The sequence below is a fragment of the Lissotriton helveticus genome, chromosome 6 (assembly GCF_964261635.1).
Source record: "Lissotriton helveticus chromosome 6, aLisHel1.1, whole genome shotgun sequence".
In the NCBI taxonomy this organism is placed as follows: domain Eukaryota; kingdom Metazoa; phylum Chordata; class Amphibia; order Caudata; family Salamandridae; genus Lissotriton; species Lissotriton helveticus.
In genome coordinates, this window is record NC_136067.1 from 1199072649 (window position 1) to 1199095609 (window position 22961).

General features: G+C 44.4%; 1 protein-coding gene across 7 annotated transcripts in view; it reads left to right on the forward strand.

Moving 5' to 3' along the window:
• LAMA2 (laminin subunit alpha 2) overlaps positions 1 to 22961 on the forward strand; it is a 3430794-nt gene that overhangs the window by 1725210 nt on the left and 1682623 nt on the right. For all 7 annotated transcript variants that reach the window (XM_078648920.1, XM_078648921.1, XM_078648915.1 and 4 more), the window contains one exon: positions 3771 to 3982. In XM_078648920.1, coding sequence (XP_078505046.1) covers positions 3771 to 3982 — 212 coding nt within the window. The remainder of the gene's footprint in view (positions 1 to 3770; positions 3983 to 22961) is intronic.

Genomic DNA, 22961 nt, shown 5'->3' on the forward strand with positions numbered 1-22961 from the left:
CCCTGGGTTAGACAATGGCGATATGCAAATCAGCGCTGACCCTGTGCCCCATGGGAACAGTCCAGTCCGAACTACAAAAGCCACGTCCTTCCCAGAACGGAAACAAGCATCCGAGGACCGGCCCGGTTTCGAGGTAACACCTCTCATCAGCCCGGCTAGCTTGACTCCAGTGGTGTGGAGTGCCTGGGACTCACGTCTGAGCATCCCCAGTACACTTAGAGCGGTAATTGCAAACACAACAGTGATGGACAGAATGTGGATCAATGTCACACATTCACCCCAGTCAAAAGATCTGGGCCCAAATCCATCGTTTTTCCACTCCACACCACCCTGGGTTAGACAATGGCGATATGCAAATCAGCGCTGACCCTGTGCCCCATGGGAACAGTCCAGTCCGAACTACAAAAGCCATGTCACACATTCACCCCAGTCAAAAGATCTGGGCCCAAATCCATCGTTTTTCCACTCCACACCACCCTGGGTTAGACAATGGCGATATGCAAATCAGCGCTGACCCTGTGCCCCATGGGAACAGTCCAGTCCGAACTACAAAAGCCATGTCCTTCCCAGAACGGAAACAAGCATCCGAGGACCGGCCCGGTTTCGAGGTAACACCTCTCATCAGCCTGGCTAGCTTGACTCCAGTGGTGTGGAGTGCCTGGGACTCACGTCTGAGCATCCCCAGTACACTTAGAGCGGTAATTGCAAACACAACAGTGATGGACAGAATGTGGATCAATGTCACACATTCACCCCAGTCAAAAGATCTGGGCCCAAATCCATTGTTTTTCCACTCCACACCACCCTGGGTTAGACAATGGCGATATGCAAATCAGCGCTGACCCTGTGCCCCATGGGAACAGTCCAGTCCGAACTACAAAAGCCATGTCCTTCCCAGAACAGAAACAAGCATCCGAGGACCGGCCCGGTTTCGAGGTAACACCTCTCATCAGCCCGGCTAGCTTGACTCCAGTGGTGTGGAGTGCCTGGGACTCACGTCTGAGCATCCCCAGTACACTTAGAGCGGTAATTGCAAACACAACAGTGATGGACAGAATGTGGATCAATGTCACACATTCACCCCAGTCAAAAGATCTGGGCCCAAATCCAACGTTTTTCCACTCCACACCACCCTGGGTTAGACAATGGCAATATGCAAATCAGCGCTGACCCTGTGCCCCATGGGAACAGTCCAGTCCGAACTACAAAAGCCATGTCCTTCCCAGAACGGAAACAAGCATCCGAGGACCGGCCCGGTTTCGAGGTAACACCTCTCATCAGCCCGGCTAGCTTGACTCCAGTGGTGTGGAGTGCCTGGGACTCACGTCTGAGCATCCCCAGTACACTTAGAGCGGTAATTGCAAACACAACAGTGATGGACAGAATGTGGATCAATGTCACACATTCACCCCAGTCAAAAGATCTGGGCCCAAATCCATCGTTTTTCCACTCCACACCACCCTGGGTTAGACAATGGCGATATGCAAATCAGCGCTGACCCTGTGCCCCATGGGAACAGTCCAGTCCGAACTACAAAAGCCATGTCCTTCCCAGAACGGAAACAAGCATCCGAGGACCGGCCCGGTTTCCCAGGCACTCCACACCACTGGAATCAAGCTAGCCGGGCTGATGAGAGGTGTTACCTCGAAACCGGGCCGGTCCTCGGATGCTTGTTTCCGTTCTGGGAAGGACATGGCTTTTGTAGTTCAGACTGGACTGTTCCCATGGGGCACAGGGTCAGCGCTGATTTGCATATCGCCATTGTCTAACCCAGGGTGGTGTGGAGTGGAAAAACGATGGATTTGGGCCCAGATCTTTTGACTGGGGTGAATGTGTGACATTGATCCACATTCTGTCCATCACTGTTGTGTTTGCAATTACCGCTCTAAGTGTACTGGGGATGCTCAGACGTGAGTCCCAGGCACTCCACACCACTGGAATCAAGCTAGCCGGGCTGATGAGAGGTGTTACCTCGAAACCGGGCCGGTCCTCGGATGCTTGTTTCCGTTCTGGGAAGGACATGGCTTTTGTAGTTCGGACTGGACTGTTCCCATGGGGCACAGGGTCAGCGCTGATTTGCATATCGCCATTGTCTAACCCAGGGTGGTGTGGAGTGGAAAAACGATGGATTTGGGCCCAGATCTTTGGACTGGGGTGAATGTGTGACATTGATCCACATTCTGTCCATCACTGTTGTGTTTGCAATTACCGTTTTAAGTGTACTGGGGATGCTCAGACGTGAGTCCCAGGCACTCCACACCACTGGAATCAAGCTAGCCGGGCTGATGAGAGGTGTTACCTCGAAACCGGGCCGGTCCTCGGATGCTTGTTTCCGTTCTGGGAAGGACATGGCTTTTGTAGTTCGGACTGGACTGTTCACATGGGGCACAGGGTCAGCGCTGATTTGCATATCGCCATTGTCTAATCCAGGGTGGTGTGGAGTGGAAAAACGATGGATTTGGGCCCAGATCTTTGGACTGGGGTGAATGTGTGACATTGATCCACATTCTGTCCATCACTGTTGTGTTTGCAATTACCTCTCATATAAATGTGGCACTGCTTTATTTGAGGTGTGGCGCATTTGGACAGTGCATATTATTACACCTTGCTTGTATTCCCATAGAAGCGCAACAGATGAAGGACTCTATGTTATAATTAGAATTATTCTCCATCTTGCTAGCCTGCCTTATCTGCTAGAAAGAATGGAGTTCAGCATCAACACTTCTAAGTCGAGAACGGTTTTGAGACACAACGGGGCATATTACCTAGCAATAGCGATATTTATCGCTAAGCAGAGTTACCGGGAATAATTTTATCGCCGCGCTACGACGATTTTTATCGCTGAGATACCTTGCTATCATCAAGGTTTATCTCAGAAACGATAAAAATCATTCGAAATGCGTGAATATCGCTGGAAATACAGCGATATTCACACATTATCGTGACAATGCTCTTAGCCATGTTATCCACCTCCCATTGGATAACATGGCTAAGAACTGCTCTGGGCAGGTGTTAGATTTTGGAGATATTCCCGCTTAGCGCGAATATTTCCAAAACTACGCCTTTGTATGTAATAGGATATAGCGATGTTAGCGACTGTTTTCAGTCGCTAACATCTTGGCACGCCCACTTTGCATGTCATTAGTGATAATTATCGCTGACATGCAAAGTGGGCCCCTAAAGGCCCGCTATCGCCTACAAGCTGACGCTAACTGGTGTTAGCGACAGCTTGGTAATAGGGCGATAAAATTATCGCCGCATTAGCGGGAAAAGTCCCGCTAAAGCGGCGATAATGGCCCTTGGTAATATGCCCCAACGTTTTGTTGGAAATGCATATCAGCATTGTTACTGGGCACCAACAACAAGCTGCTATGCTCAGGCATTTTATATAGAAAGGGGTTCAAGGCAAACACATAAGTTCAGTGCCTGTGCCAGTTCATCTTTTACGAAATGTTGGTCTTTGTAGTTTTCTCTGCAGTGAAATGATTGTTCTCCTACCATGTACCATCTGTACAACTAAAAAAATGTAATTTCTAGTGCTTTTGGGAGATTGTCCAATCTCAGCAATGTAGTGACAAACAAACAAATTACAAGTATCAGAGGTTACACATTCAAATCATATGTTTGATCCTGCTGAGCAACGGTTTTCTGAAACTGGGTTGCCAACAGCAAACTGGAAGTGTGGAGGCAGTGGCTATTTCGCCAGGGGATTAGATATATGAAAGAGATGTTGTGGTTGGCTGCCTAACTGACTGGACGTTTTCCCTTAGGTGTGCGGAAGGCTATTTTGGACAACCTACAGTACCAGGTGGATCATGCCAGAAGTGCCCCTGCAACGACAATCTTGACCTCTCTGTCTCTGGGTGTTGTGACAATGTTACTGGAGCCTGCAAGACATGTCGACCCGGTGTGTCAGGTCAACATTGCAACCTGTGTGACGACGGCTTTTATGGAGATGCTCTCAGTGCTAGAAATTGCATCGGTAAGCATGAACCAATACTGTTTAAATTACCCACTAATTGAATTCAAATGTTTGGACATGTCTTGTACTGTTTTATGGACCTGTCCATGATGGGGCAGATGTGTTTGGTGCTCCAGTCAAAATTGTGCATTCTTATCGCCTAACAAAAAGGTCGTTTTCATGCAACTTTATTTTTGCATAGTCTACCAACCAACTTTAATTTAAATACAATACATTGATCATGTTGGTCTAATGTGCCAGCAATGTTCAAGCATCATTTGTTGACAAGCTGTACCCAAATATGTGGATTCTTTTCTTTACCTTTGCACCACACATGCATTATCATATCTGTCGTTCTTTGTGCCCTCATATAAGGGTTCCCCCATCTTATCCATATGTGTTCTCAAGCTAACATATATTTCTGAATGAGCTGCACGCAGGGTTGGAAATAGGTGTGGGGTGATTGTATCGCATACTGACATTATCTTTATGCAATTATAAGCAGTTAGTAGGTACTCCAAACAGTTATTTTACATTTGCAATTAAAAAACAAAGGCATAATAAATATTAAGGGATTATAGAACTCAGATGTTCCATAGTGGATCCATCCAAGAAGCTATGGCCGATGGTTTATGAGTTTGCCAATGTGCATTGCAAAATTGGTTTGCAGATTAGATTTTTTGAGATTTGTTAAATATTAATGTTACCATCTGAGATATTTTTGCTCAGTTTTGAGGCATTTAGGGTGTTGTATGTTGGAATAATGCATGCCTTTATCATGCCTTTATCATGCACTCGGTGGTCTTCACAACGAATGCGCCTTTACCACGCATCGTTTACCATGCATATTGTTACAACTACATATCTTAGGGAAAGAGCAGGACTTTGGAGCGGTATAATTTACTATTCAAACACCAATGTGCGCAACAGTAGAGAAAGCTTTGGACTTTCAAGTCCAACACCACTTTCCCTAAGGCAAGTCGTTGTAACGATATGCGTGGTAAACAAACGCGTAGTAAAGACGTATTTATTGTAAAGCCTGCATTGTAACAGCAGCACGTGGTTCACACCATTTCGCAAATTATGTTTCCCCATTTAGAGTTTACTGGACATTATCAACAATATAAACTGTTGTATTTCACTGTTGCAACAGTGCTACAGATTCCATTGTGGTCTATTGAACTTGGCCCTTTTTGCACGGTTACTCCCAGATGTTTGAATCATGCTGCTGACCCCATTTTTGCTGTCAATAGGTTTCTATACTGTCTCCCTAAAACATGGTACAATTGGCCTACACCTGATTGGTACATTTAATGTGAGTATTGTAAAAGTACCCTTACACATTTGCAATTATTGACGTTGTCCTATAAAAGCCACCTCCCCAGTGCTGTTGCCAGCCCATAGACATAAAAATGTGCTGTAACAGGAAGCGCAGCGGACGAGCGCAGCGGGCGCGACGAATGCGCGCCGAAGGCGCGCATAAGGCAAGCTCGTCTGCGCTCGTCCGCGCCGAGGGAGGGCCGATGGCCACCCCCCCTGCAACTCCAGACCCACGGCCTCGTGCACATACGGTGAGATTAACCTATTCCGCCGGCGAATTACGCCAACTAAGACATCTAGCGGATCAACCGCACTCAATCCCTATTTTAAGACACTCCAACCACATTGTAGGCCCAGTGTCATGTCCATCTTGCATCAAACTTTCCAGCGAACCTTCAACAAATAACATACCTTCCATACAAGCGGCACTAATAAATGCCAGATCCCTCCCTAAACACAAAACGGAAATAGCCGACTTGATCGACGCGTATAAACTTGACCTATTGTTTATTACCGAAACGTGGGGCGATGAGGCCTCAGGACCCGACTTTGCTGAAGCTACTCCCAACGATTTTAATGTCTGTAGACTCGATAGACCAATAAAAAGAGGTGGCGGCATTGCCATCATTTATAAAAGCCACTTCAGACTCACAACCAAACCTTATATATGTTCAGAATACGAATCTCTCATATTCACATTAGGCCTATCAGCAAAAACATCCTTTAAGGGATTGCTGATGTACCGCCCTCCTGGCTCAAGAGCTAAGTTTTTATCTAACTTAGGCAATTTACTAGAAGCAGTTGCGGACACCCCCCAGTTTACGCTACTAGGTGACTTTAATTTTCACCTTGAGATCTCAAATAACCAAGACACCATGCAACTTATCTCAGACCTGGAAGCTGTGGGACTAATACAGCTCATTAACTCTCCAACCCACCAGGCCGGTCACACATTAGACGGCATATTTACAAATAGCCCTCTTGTAAAAATTACCCAGATAATCCCTTTGATCTGGTCAGACCATTCAGCCATCTGCTTCACAATACAGACAACTAACACTAAATTGAACACCGGTGTACCAGCTCGATCAACACACAGAGACTGGAAAAATATTGATATTTGTCAACTAGCAGAGATGATACATAACACATATATCCCTATCGAGCAAGACCCTACCAAAGCATCTCTAAACTACCTGACCAATCTGCACTCGGCCTGTAACAAACTAGCCCCTCCCAAATCTACACGCCGAAATAGAACAACACCGTCAGCCCCATGGTTCACGGAGGCCTTACGCATGCAGAAACAACACTGCAGGAACCTGGAAAGACAATGGCGTCGCAACTACAGCCCGACAGACAAATCCAACTACAAAAATGCCCTCGCCATTTACAAAAGAGCGATAACTACCGAGAAAAGTCACTACTTTACCACTCAGATCAATCAGGCAAAAAATTCATCAGGAGAATTATTCAGGGTAGTTACTACCTTATCCAACCCCCCGACGCCGCCCTTAGAGACTTCTCAAGCTCTGACCGATGCCTTGGCTACTTTCTTTGAGGAAAAAGTCAGTACCATCTTCCAGACTTTTTCGCGATCTACCCCTCTACTATCTGTGACTTCTCCCTCTACTAGCAAGTCATCAACGTTCCTATCTTTTAACCCTGTAGATAAAGATTATATCCAACGTCTAGTAGCTAGCACCAAATCTGGCTCTCCCCTGGACCCTTGTCCCCCTTCCATTCTCAACCGCATACCGGAAGCAATTTCCCCTTCACTATCCTCTATATGTAATGCCATGTTCGCCACGGGAACATATCCTTCAGTCTGGAAAGAAGCGATCATAAAACCATTGCTGAAAAAACCCACGCTAGACCCTCTCCTTCCAGCAAGCTATAGACCGATCGCTTGTCTCCCATTCCCAGCAAAGATTTTTGAAAAATCCATGAACCAGCAGCTGTCAAAATACATAAATGACAACAATCTATTAGACGACACTCAGTTCGGTTTTAGGCAGGGACACGGGACCGAGACGGCACTACTGAAAGCCGCGGACGAGATTAGAACTACTATGGACAAGGGAGGATCGGCCGTCTTGATACTCCTGGATCTCTCCTCTGCTTTTGACACGGTCGACCACAGCACATTGATCGACCGTGTCACAGCCCTGGGAATAGGAGGAACAGCCAAAGACCTGATTGCTTCATTTCTCGCCAATCGACCACAGACTGTCAAAATGGGAAACTACACCTCACAGACCTTCTCCCTCCCCTGTGGAGTCCCTCAAGGCTCCTCGCTAAGTCCGACGCTTTTTAATATCTATGTATCGGACTTGGCGAGGGTGATAAAATCCCATGGCATAGCACTAACAACATACGCCGACGACACGCAATTAGTGCTATCGGTGCATGATAACGGAGCTAGCGTAGCAGCCAACCTCCAGGAGGGTATGAAGGCAATAAGCTCCTGGATGTCATCTAACTGCCTCAAGCTTAACTCTGATAAAACGGAGGTGATGACATTCGGGAGCTTGAAACCAGCATGGTCCCCACATTGGTGGCCACCGGAGCTGGGATCCCCCCCCGAACCGGTGACTAAGGTCCGCAATCTGGGAGTTATCTTCGATAACAAACTGACCTTCCACCACCATGCCAATGCCGTGACCTCATCTGCATTCTTCATACTCAAAAAAATCAAGAAACTTCTCCCATATCTACCTCAGTCAGCTGGCAAAACTCTCATTAGTACTCTTGTGTTCTCTAAAACGGACTACTGCAACTCTCTGCTTCTTAATGCGCAGGAAGGAGTCCTTAACAAATTCCAGACCGTTCAAAACGCGGCAGCAAGGATGTTACTTTCAATTCCCAAATTCACATCAGTATCTCACCGCTTCAAAGAACTCCACTGGCTCCCAATCAGGAAACGAATAAAGTTCAAGGCTCTTTGTATAGCCTACAAGACCCTTAATTATCCAGGGCCTAAGTTCTTAAAAATAGCTCTTCATCCTCTGGAGCATCGCAGAACTCTTCGATCCTCTACTACTTGCATGCTGTCTGTCCCTCGAACAAAAAAAGCCACTTGGGGAGACAGGTGCTTCACTACAGCCACTGCCAAGTTATGGAATATCCTCCCACTGCATATCAAAACTGCCCCAACCCTCATCAAATTCCGAAAGAGCCTTAAGACATGGCTGTTCTCCTCTGCCTAACTACCCTCAAAGAGTATGGAGTCCTCTGATCACTAGCGCCGAGACACCCTTAGGGGTATTTGTGCGCTTTAAAAATAGCAAAAATAAATAAATAAATAAATTGAAATGTGCATTTTGCTTTGTTAGCAGCACGGGTCCTACAGAAAAACTGAGAAGACTGTCATTTTGTTTGTGTACATTCCTGTTGATTGGGCAACAAAGTGCAGCATCACTCTTTGTCACAGTTGGTGCTATTGGAACAGCACACTTGCACCCCCTATCCACCACTTGCCCCTACAGGCTGCTCTCATGCATTCCATGGCAGTACACCAGACTCCACCCATACCAGTGCTCTTTCACATTGTGAATGTGAATAGGTTGATGCATTTCTTCAAATGGAAGAAGGAATTAGACGTCCCTGTAAAAATTCAGACTTAGGGCCTGATTGAGATGTTGGTGGAAGGGTTACTCCATCACAATGGTGGCAGATATCCCATTCGCCGAAATAAAAATCCCATTATATCCTATGGGATTTATATTTCTGCAGCAGGATATCCATCACCATTGTGACAGAGTAACCTGTCCCCCAAGATCTAAATCAGGCCCATAGTCTGTATACAAGTGTGCCTCTAATTTTTAGAATCAGTGAAACTGAAGAGCGATTTTGTGGGATCAGTTGTGAGCAGCAGCAGCACTTGATTGTGCCTTTGTATAAAAACGTTGCTTGACCAATTATACAAAAAAAAGCAGTTTCACCATCCCCATTAGGTATTTGTTTCCTCACAAGACTCTGTGAACCTTGACTGCTGCTGATGGGTGACACACATTTTCCAAATTACAGACACTTAAAGCAACATTAGTAGTGCTGCTTTTCTTTTCACTCTGGTCTAGATTACTAACTGAATTAGACCAAGTGTGTGTGATTACCTATGGGGATTGAAACCTGATGATTGAACCTATCCTAAATAAGTCAGGCCCCAGATACCTGTAGACTGCTTTACCACACATAAAATGATTGAACTTTTCTCTCCTGGTGCATGGCACAAGTTCATATATTGACTACTTCCTTGTACATTAGAGACTTCTGTTGCATGTATCACCGTGATATTCTCTTGAGGATAGCATGTCAGACCACTCTATGATTTAATTGTGATTTCATTGCACTTGCACCTATGTCACATTCAAGGCACCATGGTGCATGCAAACTGGTAGATATAGACATCCTGTTGATGATAAGAACATCAGTTCAGGATATTCTTCTTTAGTGTGACACAAATAATGACCCATATATATATATATATATATATATATACGTTCAACCTGTGTGGGCTGCTGTGAAAGCATCCTCAAAGGTCCTGATGATGCCAGACTCTGCAATGACGAACTGGAAGGTGTGACTGGAACAAGATACACTAGAGAGGAATTTAGAAGAATTAACTGAGCTGTCTAGGGTCTGCCAGTCTACTGGCATGAGATGTTCATGGGAGAAGGCAAAATATTCCCTTAATACATACTGTAAGAAATTGGAATGTTAGTTGTGAGAGTTGAAAGCCCTAATCAGGTAACAACCACAATCCTTGTCAGGGTGAACCACAAAAATCACTAAATTAACCTGTGTTCAACCCTCTGGTAGCTTGGCACAAATGTAGCCAGGCTTAACTTAGAGGCAATGTGTAAAGTGTTTGTGCAGCACACAAACAGCAATAAAGTAAAAACACACAACACAAGAAAAATCCCAAACCAATTTAGAAAAATAGAGTACTTTTAATAAATAAAATGATACCAGAATGACAAAAATCAGTAGAACCGGAGATATTGAATTTGAAAGTTTTAAGTGAAAATAGCACTAAGAAGCAGAAAACACAACTTGCGGTTATCTGGTCATGCTGGACCGAGGGAAAGTCACAAATTCAGGCTGACCATGATGGAGCATGGGACAGATTTAATGAGTGGGCTAGTCTCGCTGAAGACAGAGCCCATACTTCAGGATTTTCTTCATCTTCTTCAGGAGGATCTCCCACGGATGACAGACAAGCGTCCAAGATTCACTTCAGCAGGGGCAAGCAACAGCTCTCAGACAGGTCCATTTAGTGCTAGTCAGTTGCAGGAAAGCCTCTAGAAGCTTGTTGTGTCCCTATGCGCACACTGAAGGTCTGCTCTCTATCTCTTGGAGTCTCTTTGGGTAGCCTGGCATCAAGGCAAACAGGTCCAAACTTTCTTCTTCAGACATTAATGCAGGCCTTCAAGTAGTAGGGCAGTCCTTTTTCTGAATCTTCCACAGGCCAAGGAGTGTTCTCCTAAGTGGCTCTGAAGGTCTTCTTTTTATACACGAGACCAGACTTTTTTTGTGGGAAATTCCCTGGCCTACCCGCAAAACTAACTGGTTCTGGTCAGCTCTTTCCAAAGTGTCTGGGCCGGCAAAAAGCAGGATAGACCTGGTGTCAGGTTCCTTTGTGTGAGCTGTAGGCAAAGCCCTCTGCAAAGTGAGACTGGGTGCAGACCTTCCACAGCCACTCTGGCAGTATGCCCCATCCTGTCCACACCAAAACCCCCTTTGTCTTCCTGTCTGGAAACAATACAAAGCCCCAACAGCAGGGTAATTCAGTCATGTGACCCAGAACACTGGCAGACTGACACGAAAAGGCCAAAATTCTAAAAGTTAAATTTTTAGAATGTTACCTTAAAATCTGACTTCACCGTTAAAAAGGATTTTAAATTAATATCCATTTGACTGTAAACGGCATATCTCTTATCTGCTCTCCATCTGAAGTTAGTTCTTCATAAATGTGATAAAGTAACTCAATGTTAGTGAATGGGAGAAATAGGCCTTATAACAGTGAAAACGCTGCCAGGGAATGTTAGACTTAAGTGTGCATTATCAACTTTCTAAATACAATGCACCATGCCCTAGGAGCCTCTTGGGCCTACTTAAGGGGTGGCTTATAAGAATTAATAAGGAAGGTTTAGGCTTGGTAAAAGTGATATTATACTGCACTACAGACTGTGGTGTCAGGCCTGAGACATGTTTTAAAAAGCTATTTCAGTGAAAGGCACAAAGAGGGAGCCCTGATAAAAGCCATTCTTCACTCCACTGCACATATCATCACAGAGCACAACAAATTTGACTACACTGCACCAATCCTAAGAGAGCTACATTGACTTCCTCTTGGGGACAGGGTAACGTTTGCTTCAATTACTAGGCCCACTGGCTTCACAAACCTACATACCTATCTACTCTGCTACTCATCCCTTAAGGCTCACACAGTTCAGAAGTAAAAGCCATTCTTCACTCCACTGCACATATCATCACAGAGCACAACAGATTTGACTACATCGCACCAATCCTAAGAGAGCTACATTGACTTCCTCTTGGGGACAGGGTAACGTTTGCTTCAATTACTAGGCCCACTGGCTTCACAAACCTACATACCTATCTACTCTGCTACTCATCCCTTAAGGCTCACACAGTTCAGAAGTAAAAGCTCTCTGTGCATCAAAATTCCCAAAATTAGATCCTTTCTATTGCTGAAACCTCAGCCTGCCTGGCTCAGCCTCAAGTGTCCGGAACTTCCTATCCACACACTTGAGATTTGCACCTGACATCTTCTCCTTCAGTAAAGGTCTGTAAACTCACCTCTACAGAAGCATCAGACCCTAAGAACTCTAATTTGCTTGAGAACAACAAATATATTATGTTCGCATCCTGATTTACCCTAATGGTGGTATCCAGTGATGGAAACTTGGGCCTTGATGATGAGTTATGAAATCATTCCCTCCCCCCCTGCATTTTTCACTGCTCCCTCTATAAATAAAGGAAACGCCTCTTAGATCAGTGAGGCAAGAAAGGTTCGCACACAGCGCTCCACTTTTGGATTCTATTTTTTCAGCAACAGGTCTTCCTCATGGCCTCGTTTGCATATTGTGCCCAATCGCCCATAAAAAGAACATGCAAAATGTGCGGCGTAGAAAAATATTTTCCACAATTCTCATAAAGATGGAGAGGGTTATATAAAAACAATTAATATCTTGCTTTGCACAATTAAACATTTTTACAAATTAAATGTGAGATGGTTTCATGTTATTCAAACAAACCATATAATTCCAGTACAGAATGTACAAAAAACCTAATGGCGCTATTCATGTTTCATGTTATGTAAACAACACGCAAAACCATTACAGATTGCATGAAAGCCCGATAGCTCAATTCACGTAATGCCTTTAAAGAGGGAAACACATGAAATTGTTATACCCAATGTTCTGTGCAGAAAAGTGTGCAATACAGATCCTTCTTAATGCGGTATAAACAACACAGATTCCAGCCAAGTTGGAATTTCTATTGCATACGTGATGCGAAAAAAGAAAAGAAAAAAGCATGCTGATGCCCAATATGTCAGTCATATAGTTGTTATGAAAATTTTATATAAAACATAAGCATCGTGTATAATTATATTAACAAGTATGGGTGCTTCCAAGCAGGCAGGTATACTTTGACAGGTGTATTACTTGTATGATTGTATAGATTGTGTGTATGACCCATAGAGCTCTTCACTTTAATACCCCACTCTACCTGACAAATAAGCTGGAACTTTCTGGGGGTTCCCGGTCCACAAGAAGCACTGGCACCTTGCTGCTCAAGCAAAAGAAATTCAGTAAGTTTAAAACCTACAATCGTACATTCTTGGGCATTGCTCCGAGAATCTGGAACGCCCTTCCAGTGGAGACAAGGCTGATTCCATCCACATTTGCCTTCAAAAGGGAAGTGAAAGCTCTACTAATGAACAATGTGCTGATCTAGAAGCTTTGCTCCTCTGACCTTGAGAGTTTCTTGCTAGCTTAACTATTACATGTCATTTTTTGCTACCTACTGTCGCCTGCCATAATGTCCCTTTTTTCTTGATGTATATTGCCCTCATTTTCCTTCTACCCTAGCCTTCTCCCTATGTTCCCCCATAAAATCTTGTTTGTTATTGTTGCACATTGACCTACTTGTACATTGATTTGTCTCCTTGAGCTGTGTTCCTATATCTTATTCAAACCGTATGTAAAGTGATCTGATAGCCACTTGGGTCATGTTCGCGCTATATAAAACTTATAAATAACTAAATACTACTACTGTAAACTGAAGACATAGGGCCTGACTTAGAGTTTAATGGAACATGTTAATTCATAACGAACCTCTGCCTTAATACATGTGCATTAGGATGTAATGCACATCCATAGTGTGGATGCAGAAGGATGACTAAAAATAAGACAAATGATGAAGAATGGCAAGAAACGTATAAGCAAAGAAAAATATTGGCATATGTGTATTTATTCTTAGCTGGATGTGCATATGTGAGCAGGAAAAATGCCATTGATCACAGTGCAAGAGAATCAATTGCTTATGCGATCTGACCCAATGCTGCACACGTTGCGATGTGGTTGCTGGAAACGGAATGTAATGGACTGTTGAACAGACCAATGAATAGGGGGCTGAACCAAATCTCCTCTAAGGGCCTGATTCTGATGCGGGATGGAATTTTTCCCGACCGTATCTTTTTGGAAATGGTTTCTGACCCACTCGGATCGGGAGAGTCCAACCGACGGAGTACGATGCATTTGGATGCTTCCAGATACGATCTGGTTGGACTCCCATTGACTTCAATGGGAGCATTTGTTACTAACCGCATCATAATTGGGCCCTGGGTCGGGAAGACACGTTCCCGAGCCGATTTGGAAGGAGCAAATGCCAGTAGGAGGCCTTCCTAACAGCATCAAAATCAGGTCCTAGGTGGGAATGCTTTCCTGACCGCATCAGAATCAGGCCCTAAGTGTGAGCAAATGGATGGAATTTTCAAGTATCTTTTATTATATGAGGATGGCAGTCAAATAAAGCTGCCTCTAGGCCAGACCTACAAAACGTACTTTAAAAAGCGCCAGATATGAACAATATCAGAGGTTTGTCTACACATTTGAGAGTTTGTGGCCCAGAGTATGAAAATCCGAAAGATTTGTCTGGTAACAGTCTATGTAAGATATATTTTTCTGAAAAAAGATAACCTTTCAGCCTGGAAGATTTAACTTGACATTCAATTCCCTGAAAGGTTCCACTAATGTTGCTTAATAACATTTGTGATGTCTTACTTCTGTGCGAAGCATGACATATTCTTGAAATTGATTGTGGATTGAATGTTCATAGTGGGTATTTTTTTAGATGCTGAAGACTAGTTTATTTTCAGAAAGAAACCGCTTATCAAGTAAGTAACAGAATAGGACATCGTATTGTGTGCAATACATTTGCCTGCCGGCCCCATTCCTTTTGCTGATCTTTCTTCAGTAATATTTCTTATGTCATTAGGTCAGTGGGGCTTGTTAAAATAAAATATGCATTGTTTTATACTGCAGTTCATTCTTACTCTTCACTACATATATTTTCAGAATAAAAATCTTCACTTCTCAAATCTTTTTTGAGGAGAAAAACTTCTCAATTCACGTAGCTTTTTGATTGAATGGAATATGGGTATTTTTTAAAAAAGATTTTAGGTTTTCTCCAATATCTAATATTTAACCAGTAAAGTGTCGGCACTAAATAGCTAGATTAAAGTAAGTGTCCAGGAGTTCGAAAGCCGAATAAAAGGGGGATTAGGTCGCGCAGTCGTCAGTGTCTCTTCAGGTGAAGGCCGCAGTCAGACTGGGCACAGTCTGTCATCTTAGCCAATCTTCACGAATCCCCTTGGCGGACAGATGGTCGACCTGAAGGGAAATTGAGGGAGGGAGGGGGGACCACCAGTCCTTGTATTTATTTTCTGCCCTCTCAAGAGGTAGAACATGCCCTGCAGACCGTAATCTATCATCAGGCGCATTGCTCTGGTCTGCACCAGGTGCACTCAGTGATGAGGTACATTGGTGTAAACTTGGGTCATGCGCCTGATGCCAATATGGCTCCATGTTTCCTTCTCTGGGCTTTAACACTTTAGCCGCAGCCATTATTTTGCGGCAGTGCGGCGGTTCCACGGAGTGGGTGAGGCCGCGTCTGCCGTTGGACATTCGCAGCGAGGTAGTGCTCGCGACAGGCCAACGGCCGACGGCAGCAGTTAAAGGGTTAATTTGGTAATCAAATACACTGTAGAAATTGTAGCCGTGATTTGGCCGAATTGGACTACCCTGTCTTCATGTTTTGTAACAGAGCATCCCAGGTCTGAGGGCACAGACGAGGAGGCAACTTCCAACTTTTTTGGTCAACCTTAGCACTGAGAAATAGGCCAAACTAGATTTAAACTACACAATTAGTGCTGGTGTTCTGTCATGTGTCTCTCAGTAGCTTTAAGACTGTCAGGGACCTGGCTAGCATTGATCCAGCTGGTGCAGTCGTATCAAAGTCCAGGAATGTGATTGGCCCAGTGCACTCCCAACAATGCTGGTTCTCTTGCCTGTATTAGCGCAGTTATTGCTCCATTATATACAAACTAATAGTGTGGGCGAGATGTCAGGTAAACTGACCTCAATGCAGTGTGAAGTACACTTTGGAAAACCAGTTACAAACTTTAAAGTGCACAATTTCTTCTTGTCGTAGTTTAAAAGTTTCTCACACTCCTCTGCACTTGTTTATTCTTTCCTCAAAATGGTCCATTCCAAAATGTGATGAATGTTCTGGGCTCTCTGTGATACATTTTGCTGCTTTATTTTCACTTTAATCGTACTCCCACTCGTACACCGTATTCTCTGCACAGCATAAATGTGATTTGGCATTACTTTTTAATTCGATTGTCAGTGCTTTGTCTGCCAAAGTCCTCTCTGCACTGCCAGTATTAGACAGTCACTCAAAACTAAACTCAGAATATGGATGCCAAAGGACACAAAACAGAGTTCCATGTTCTGCTTGACATTTTAATAGAAATCTCGCAGTTTTCGATTCCAGGTGGTTCAGAAATGTGGTGCCTTTAATTGAAAAGGTCCCACCTGAGTGTTCTCTGAATGGTATACCTGAGGTTTGTATTGTCATCTTCGTAAGCACGAACTTTTTGGAGGGCAGCTAGGAACGTATAAAGACGTCACATGGTACTAAGACTGTTGGAGAAGAAAAACGCCGGTACATAATATCGTCTACACTGGCCGGTTGTACGGTACTATATCAAGGCCGAAAATATCAACCTTCATACAATAAGATTGCATCCACTGCATCATCTACCAGTGCAAAACACTTGTAAGTATATAGCAGTTTGTTTATATTTGCTATTCCGAATTTCATCTCTACTTACTTTCAAATGAATTGATAGGTCGAGACAATGGATGCAATATTATTGTTATGTGACATTTCTCATGTAATATAGATCCTCCCAAACATTGCAGCAATATAATGGAGCCACCTATGGTTTCTATATTCCAGGAAGCGTTGCTTGGTGTTGCCCGTCTTGTCACCACAGTAGAATGAATGACAGCACACTTGATGGGCACCTAGATTCTGATCTAGCTACCAATGAAAACGTCTTCTTCCTTGTGTTTTTTCATATTGTACTTCATACAGTGCTTCTATCGTTATCTAAGTATTGCTATTGGACGGTAGTACGGTCACTTGGTTTAATGGTCTTCAATTTACTGACACCTGTCAAATGGAAGGCTGATTCGGCCTTGTCTGGCTTCAAACCCCTGACCTGCATATTCCTTTAGTTGTCAGCTGTGAGCATTAACTTACTAGCCCCAGTAATGTACATTTTTTCAAATTGCAGTTTTACTATGATCTCCCGCACACGTGTGATTTCAACTGGAGGATTTTACCCTGCAAGGATCACTATGCTACACAGTCGGCTAGTGGTAATTTTGATGGGCAAATTTATTGAGTGGAAATTATTTTACCTGTGTTCTTGGCAGATTATGTTACCGCCTTTCTCTAAATCTGCGCCACATTGCACATGATGTTGTGCTTTTGGTTTAGCACATCCTCCAGAAATAGAGGGTATTTCGAATTACCCCCTCATGCCCACATTGTAACTTGAGTGCCACAAGAGGCCTTGAGCAGGACCTGCTTTAGTGACTAGCGGCGCTCGGTGTGACAGCCTCTTTTGCCCCCCCCCACACATGACCCCATTTTTCACATATCCCCTCCGGGTTCTGAATCTCATTGCGAGTGGACACCCAGTTCCAGACTCCTGCAAGGGCGCTGAGGTAGTGACCATCTACAAAAAGGGGGATAGGGAGGATCCTGCCAACTACAGACCGATTAGTTTAATCAACGTAGTGCAGAAAGTGGTTGGCAGGGTCCTCCTCACGAGATTGAGGTCATGGATAGATGAGGATGATGTCCTGTCACACTTCCAGGCAGGGTTTAGATAGGGGGTTGGCACGATGGACCAGGTCTTTAGATTCTTTGCGATCTACTGGAAATCTGTAACAATCGAGAACGGCAACCTTTATATGGCATTCATCGATTTAAGAACAGCCTTCGACCTGGTCCCTCGTGCCAAGCTCTGGCAGGTACTGTCTGACCTAGGCACTCCCCCTCTGATTTTGGATCTCATTGCACGTCTCCATGAGGGGAACTATGTCAGAGTTAGGTGGGGCTGCCAGGGCCAACTGACCGAGAGGGTAGCGGTAGAGAGAGGGGTACACCAGGGTTGTGTTATGGCCCCGACTCTGTTCTCCCTCTTTGTCAATGGGGTGGTAGACCATCTGAGGGAGGACCCAGCCGATGCACCAACCCTGGCAGGGGAAAAATCGGCCACGCTGCTTTTTGCAGATGATACCCTCTTGATCTCTAAAAGCCCGATGGGTTTACAAAAACTATTAGATCGTTTTCGCCAGTTCTGTGACTCCAGAGGCTTGTGTATAAATACAACCAAAACCAAGCTAATGGCACTGGCACCATCGAAAAGATTTAGAAACACCATCAAGTTGAATGACTCTCCATTAGAATTAGTCAAAGCTTTCGACTATCTGGTTGTACGGGTCAACAACTTGATGAAGTGGAACTCCTAACTGTCAAAAATGCTCCTTAATCACAAACGTGTGTCGGGGGCCATCGCAAGACACCAGCGTCTTTCCCACAGCCGACCTGTGGCTCCTGCCATTAAAGCCTATGAGGGAAAAGCCTTGCCCTCGTCTCTATACGGGGCGGAACTGTGGGGATTCGAGAACATCATGGACTTAGTGAGATCGGAGAATACGTTTTTTAGAGATCTGGTCTCGCTCCCTCCATCGACCCCACTAGTCCCGCTCCATTACGACTACGGGAAACATCCAATAAACGAATTAGCAGGGCTACGCCCCTTACTATTTTGGGTACGCCTCAGAAGGACCCCGGAACTGTGTAACTACGCCTCTGCCCTGACCGTACTAGTCCGACTAGACACAGGCCATAAGATAACTTGGGTATCTAAATTGAAACAGCGGTGGGGGACATCGGACTGGCAGAGGCTTGGGAGAGCCAGACTCCGCTGCCAAAACAAGCAGTTAAGAAGGCCTATTGGGAGTGGGTTTCCTTAGAGTCCACACAAAATTAGAATCACGGTACCTTGACGGAGAAGTTCCTGGACCATAAGCTTGCCCCCAAACTGGAACCCTTTCTTGACTTTATCGAATCCCTGAGAGATAGGGTACTCTATTTGAAGCTGAGGTTCGGTACTCTCTCACTGAATGATTTCATAGTAGGGTGGAAACACACAAAGGTGAATGACAGCAGGTACCCGGGTTGTGCTTCCCCCGCGGAATCCATTCCCCATTTTCTTTTTGCCTGCCCGGCGTACAAACAGGCGAGAAGAAAATGGCTGAAACCCGTGTGCTCCAACCTGGGATCCAAGAACTATACGGAGGTACTGCGCATTTTAACAACAGAGACCTCCATCCCTAGTGTAATCTGTAGGACAGCCAAATACTTGGGATGTGCCTGGATGACAAGAACTAAGCTTCTCGGGGCGAACAAAGCACACATCCAGGAACTTTAGTAATGTCCCCCTCCATTGTTGTGGCCTCTGTTTTTCCATGAATTGTTTTTAATCTTGTACAGTCTTTTTTAAGGAATGTTTTATATTTTGTATAACTTGTTATAAGTATGTCCCATCCTTTTTGTACTGTTTGTATGACAAAGCGATATCACTTCTTCTTTTAACATTGGATGGTTTAATATGATAAATTGATTGTGTACACTTTTATGATATCTGTATATCGAATAAAGTCATACAACAACAACAACAACATATCCCCTCCCTGCCACGCTCCAAAGGTGCCCCTCATCTCTCCATACCCATTCTCTTGCTAGAATTTAATTTGTTTTGTAGAGAAACCCACACCAATGCAGGGTGTCAGAGCATTTTACATCATACACCATTATACGGAGACATTGAATCATCATGTATGTTTAAATCATTCAATAGGAAATGTTACATAAAACAATGAGAATTATATAGGTGTAGGAATGACATGTCATACTGTGATGCATTGTACTGGGCACCTTTATGATTTGTATCCAAAGATTGAATAAAGATATGTTGATTGACATTTCATTCATACTAATAGGCAGTGTATTTTAAGAGTGTTTGGTCTGGAGAAGCACAAACTCGAGATTTAAAATATACCATAGTGGTTGGCTTTACTAATAAGAATGTATTTCTACCTAATAAAACGCTTTTATTAGGATAATGAAAGAATGGGGGACAAAACACAACGTTCTAATCTTTACCGTGTAGTTTTCATGCATCACTTTGATGACAGTTAATTTGTCACTGTGCTATATTAGGATTGTAACTCATGAACTGCAAGAGACACAAATAGTAATCCACTGAGCTATCAGCATAAAACGCAGTTCTGTGATCTGCATGGTATACTTTCTTTACAGAAGGCATATTAACCCACTGCATTACATTATGATGAGTCAAAACTGCAACCAGACAAAACTTTAAACTCTGTCCAGCAGGAATATTTATCATCAGAATTATCTTGACATTTTATAGTTGCCTGAAACTGCTCAACATGCACAGATCTCAACAGGATATGTTCTTAAACCCATAATTTCAATTTCCATCTTTATTTCGATCTGTTTGATCATAAAAGATATACAGACAATCAAATAATTTAAGAGATCCGTAAAACATTAGTTATAAAAAATTGAATATGTAATTCAGTTCGTCCTCTACAGGGCTTAAAATCATTAGTAAGTTAGAATTATTAAAAATCCGCCTCCGCCTTCAAGAGGCGGGTACGAGTATGCCACATGGCTGTTAGATACTTTGCTACTGCGAACACAATTGGGGGTGACACCTCAGTCTTTAAGATTCTGTACGCAGGAAGGTAGTGTTTAAAACCCAGATTTTTGAGAAGGGGGACAAGCCAGTGTTTCCTAATTACTTGGTAGGCTTTACAAAAGAGTACCACATGTAAATCATCTTCTTCAGAGTACGCACACGCCGGACAGCGCTGTGTGGTCGGGGGCGAAGACCAAGAACTGGTAAATGACCTCAGGGGTAATGTGCCATATCTCCACTGGAGAAATAGCTTCTTGGTTAGCACAGGGGTCATGCCATCCAAAACACGTTCCATGAAGTAAAAGTCTTTGCATTGGATGAATAAGTTCATTAGGGAACCCTCACGAATGCTGTTCAAAGCAGTGGTAAGCTTTAGATCGTAGTAAGCTTTAGACAGTGCTTTGCGAGAGATCTTTCTACTTGCGTTTGCCGGGTCCATCCAAAGTTCTGATAGGCCTAGGCTGTCGCATGTCCTTTTTATGTAACTTAACCATGGAATGTGGGTAGCATTTTGTAAAGTTAAAAATTCCTGGAGCTCTGTCCTATAGTTTGTGAGTTCTTGACTGCTCCATAATCGTCTCCAGAACGTTAATGGTTTAAGTCCCAGTTCTTCAGCTATTGGCCTAATTCCCAAATCCAGTCTCAGAGGGAGTAACGGCGTGCTTAAAGGGAGAGCTGCCAGCTGCCTGATGAATTTGTTTTCCGCGATCATCAGGTTTTGGGCAGAAGTGTGACCCCACATTTCTCCCCCGTAGGTGACTGCCCCGTGCCTGTGATTTGTAAATTTGAATGACTGGGCCAAGTGGGCAATATGTTGATTTGTTCGCCATCCTGGAGATACCACCAGCTATCTGCACCAGTTTCATACAGGCCCTAGTCTGGTGTGTCCCCCATGTCATATACTCGTTTAGGGTTACCCCTAAATACTCAAATGTGGAAACCCTCTCTAATCGGACTGAGCCAAGCAAGGGATTAGGGCGTGTTGAAGGCATGGGGTTCAGGATCATGTATTTTGTTTTAGAGGCATTGATCTCAAGACCCCTCTCCATACAGAACTCTAAAAACCCATCCAGAACCCGTTGAATTCCCATAGGGGATCTCGACAACAGCAGGGTGTCATCCGCAAACATAATAGCGGGCACCCTGCTGCCATTCAACCAGAAACCGGTCCCCGGAAGCTTGTTTCCTTTCCAGTAAAGAATTGGCTTGGTAGTTTGGTCTGCCCTGTTCCCATGATGCACTGGGCCAGGGTCAGACTAATTTGCATGTAGCCAGGTTCTGAACTGGGATGGTGCAGTGAGCTAAAAAACGGTGATGGATCAAGCCCTGATCTTTTGACTGGGTAGGAGTGTTCTGCTTAATTCAGATACTCTGTCCATCACCACCCCCTTTTGAATCGTTTTGGCCACCACAAGTGTGGAAGGGTATGCTCAGATGTGAGTCCCTTGCTCACTGCACCATCAGGATTCAAGCAAGCCAGGCCGAAGACGGCTGTAATGCCAGAAACCGGTCCCTGGAAGCTTGTTTCCTTTCCAGTAAAGAATTGGCTTGGTAGTTTGGTCTGCCCTGTTCCCATGATGCACTGGGCCAGGGTCAGACTAATTTGCATGTAGCCAGGTTCTGAACTGGGATGGTGCAGTGAGCTAAAAAACGGTGATGGATCAAGCCCTGATCTTTTGACTGGGTAGGAGTGTTCTGCTTAATTCAGATACTCTGTCCATCACCACCCCCTTTTGAATCGTTTTGGCCACCACAAGTGTGGATTGGTATGCTCAGATGTGAGTCCCTTGCTCACTGCACCATCAGGATTCAAGCAAGCCAGGCCGAAGACGGCTGTAATGCCAGAAACCGGTCCCCGGAAGCTTGTTTCCTTTCCAGTAAAGAATTGGCTTGGTAGTTTGGTCTGCCCTGTTCCCATGATGCACTGGGCCAGGGTCAGACTAATTTGCATGTAGCCAGGTTCTGAACTGGGATGGTGCAATGAGCTAAAAAACGGTGATGGATCAAGCCCTGATCTTTTGACTGGGTAGGAGTGTTCTGCTTAATTCAGATACTCTGTCCATCACCACCCCCTTTTGAATCATTCAATTTGGGGGCATCAATGTCGCCAATCCGAGTCAGGTGGGCGATTACCCCGTTCACAAAGAGGCAGAACAGGGTCGGAGCAAGCACACAGCCCTGTCTCACGCCTCTGTCCACGGGGAATCTCTCCGTTAGATTCCCATTTCTACCACACCTGACTCGCGCAAAGTTATTCCGATGTAATCTCATCAGAATAAT